Genomic DNA, 3,187 nt, shown 5'->3' on the forward strand with positions numbered 1-3,187 from the left:
TTTTGTATTTTTTAGTAGAGACGGGGTTTCACTGTGTTAGCCAGGATGGTCTCGATCTCCTGACCTCGTGATCCACCCGTCTCAGCCTCCCAAAGTGCTGGGATTACAGGCTTGAGCCACTGTGCCCGGCCCCAGCTAGATATTTTTATTAATAATATATACCTCTTTAAAACATGTATATTTACCAAAATCATTCTGATATAGCATTCCTCTAGTGTGACTTTTTGCATCTAAATTAATACACCCTTTTTGACCTTCCATAGTCGAGTTCCTCTTCAGTGTGGAAGTTTCCTAATGACCAAGTTCAAGGGCTTTCCAACATCTCTTTCACTCACGGGACTTCCCAATGTGTGCTTTGACAAGTTCCCAAAGTGGAAGCTAAAAACAAAGAAGAATCTCCACACATCTTACATTCAAGATTTTAACACTTGTGAGATCACAGTTGAATATTAAGGTATAAGGCAGAGCAAAAGGTTTCAACACATTCCTTACATCCAGAGGATGTGCATTTACATCCAGTGTGCTCATAAGCTCAGTAAGGCCTGAGGAAAATAATGAAAGCTTTTCCACCTTCCTCACATTCACAGCATTTCTCTCCAGCATGAGTTCAAACAGACTCAGTAAGATGTAAGCATCGACTGATGGTTTTCTACATTCAGTTTGTTTCCTAGGATGCACAGACACATGAATAGTAAGTACGGCCGATGGAAGGAGTCAAGACTTTCCAACATTCCTTACATTCATGTCTTCTCTTCTATTGGAATTGTTGAGATCTGAGACACCAAGGAAGGCTTTGCACATTCCTTATGACTGTGTACGTTGCCACTACGAGTACATGTTCAATAAGTGTGAGGAAGTAGTGGCTTTACCACATTCTTTCCAAATATCAGCCCCAATTCACACACATTCAGTAAGGCATGAGGAATTACTAAAGGTCTGCCCACATTCCTTATATGGTTTCTTCACACTGTGACTTCTTATATGTCGAATAAGATACGTGGACCGAGTAAAGGCTTTCCCACATTCCTGACATTCAAAGGGCCGTTCGCCAGTGTGAGTTCTCATGTGTACTGTAAGGCCTGATGAGATAGTGAAGGCTCGCCCACACTTTTGACATTTATATGGCTTCTCCCCTGTGTGTGTTCTTTTATGTTGACTAAGGTGCGAGGAGTATCTAAAGGCTTTCCCACATTCTTCACATTCAAAAGGCCTTTCCGCACTGTGACTTCTTAAATGTCGAATAAGAAATGAGGATCGAATAAAGGCTTTCCCACAATGTTGACAGTCATAGGGTTTTACACCAGGATGAGTCTGCATGTGACTTTTAAAGCAAGAGGAATTAATAAAGGCTTTTCCACATTGCTTACATTGATAAGGCTTCTCACCAGTGTGAGTTCTCATATGTACAGTAAGATGTGAAGAGTTAGCGAAAGCTTTCCCACATTCCTTACATTCATAAGGCTTTTCTCCAGTGTGAGTTCGCCTGTGTTTTATAAGACCTGAAGAATCAGTGAAGGCCTTCCCACATTTGTTGCACTCATATGGTTTTTCTCCAGTGTGAACCCTTATGTGAATGTTGAGTTTTGAGAAACAAGTAAACTCTTTGCCACATTCATTACAAACATAGTGTTTCCCTCTAGTTCTAAGTCTCATATGTTTAGCAAGTTCTGGGGAATAAGCAAAGGCTTTGCCAAATTTCTTATGTTCTATAGGTAACACTCTACTATGAGTTCTTAAATGTTGAGTAAGATATGAAGACTGAGTGAAGGCTTTCCCACATGCTTTACATTCATAGAATTTTTCTGCATCTTGAGTTTGCATGTGGACAAAAAGGCCTGTAGAATCAGAAAAGGTTTTGACATACTCCTTATGAGTATATGGTCTCTCTCCACTATAAATTCTTATACATTCTCTGAGGTGTGAGGAGGAAGGTAAGCCTTTTTCCCAGTCACTGCATTTGTATGGTTTCTCTTGAGTGTGAGTTTTCTTGCAAACAAGATGTAGATTTTGGCTAGTTTTCTTGCAAACAAGACGTAGACGTTGGCTGAAGGCTGTTTCACACTGATTACAGTTAGTAAGTTCCTCTCCAGTATCAGTTTTCTTGTGTAAAGTAGAGGGTTTTGTGAAGGCTTTTTCACACGGATTACGCTCACAGGTTTTCTTTCTAAAGTAGGTTCTCCTGTGAGTCTTAAGGCATGAGTGTTCACACAAGGCTTTTTCACATTGGTTAAAGTCAAACAGTTCCTCTCCAAAATGGTTTCTCTCCTGTTGGTGAAAATTAATGATGATTCATACAAGTTTTCCACATTTATTTCATTCAGATTCTCCCTTTTACTCTCAATTCTGTTATGCATGGAAAATAAGTTAGTATAATTGAAATTGTTTGTTCCTGCCATTTTCATTGCAATGCATGGTTCAGATCTGAGTGCTTTCAAGTGAAACAAAGTGACTGCAGGAAGTTCTGTTACATTCTTTACTTTCACAGGGCTTCTAAACAGAGCTTAGCTGATAATGGCCCAAGAGTGAATTACTTATCAAAAACATCTCAGATACCTATATGGGAATGTTTAGTTGAAGGAAATACGTAAGCAAATATATTTTGAGGGATGTTTAGAGTGTTTGTCAAACTCATGATCCACAGTGTCTCCAAGAGACAGATTATTTTTGGGTGAAAAACACTAGTCTCAAATGTCTCAAGGTTATTGTGCAGCTTTTCCATTTTATGGAATTTCCAATCTTCCTCTAGCATGGAAGGCAATAAATTATACCTTCTGAATCTTACCATTTCCACCACACTGGATGTTTTCCCCTGTAAAAAATTCTGCTGAGATGCTGACCATTTGGTATTAATATGACTCTCCCAATCTGAAATAAGATGAAAAAAAAAATTTTAAGTTCTTAGAGAAATAATGATTTTAAAAAGCATGTTAAAAATGCAAGACTAGCGTGTACTGTAGTTTCAAACACTGGCTTGAAATAGTTTTTTTTTTTTTTTTTTTAGAGAAAGGGAAACAGAAATTGAGAAACTTGGATGTAATAAGAGTCTAGCAACAGTAAGGTACTGAGGTCAAGTTGGTAGGTAATTCACTAAGAAATGGTTCTCTAGGCTGGGGGTTGTGGCTCACGCCTGTAATCCCAGCACTTTGGGAGGCCAAGAAAGGCAGATCACGAGGTCAGGAGATTGAGA

The 3,187-nt window shown here is 39.0% G+C and overlaps 1 protein-coding gene across 4 annotated transcripts in view; it reads right to left on the reverse strand.

The window, feature by feature from the left end:
• Positions 1 to 131: 131 nt before the first annotated feature.
• ZNF559 (zinc finger protein 559) overlaps positions 132 to 3,187 on the reverse strand; it is a 25,819-nt gene continuing 22,763 nt past the window's right edge. For 3 of the 4 annotated variants that reach the window (XM_011954909.1, XM_011954910.1, XM_011954908.1), the window contains 2 exons: positions 2,783 to 2,865; positions 132 to 2,265 (listed from right to left, as the gene is read on the reverse strand). In XM_011954909.1, the coding sequence (XP_011810299.1) occupies positions 898 to 2,265; positions 2,783 to 2,865 (1,451 nt within the window). In that variant the 3' untranslated portion in view covers positions 132 to 897. Of the gene's footprint in view, positions 2,344 to 2,782; positions 2,866 to 3,187 lie in introns of all 4 variants that reach the window. The other variant, XM_011954911.1, reaches the window with a different exon arrangement.

The sequence above is a fragment of the Colobus angolensis genome, unplaced genomic scaffold (genome assembly GCF_000951035.1).
Source record: "Colobus angolensis palliatus isolate OR3802 unplaced genomic scaffold, Cang.pa_1.0 Scaffold39, whole genome shotgun sequence".
NCBI classification, from domain to species: domain Eukaryota; kingdom Metazoa; phylum Chordata; class Mammalia; order Primates; family Cercopithecidae; genus Colobus; species Colobus angolensis.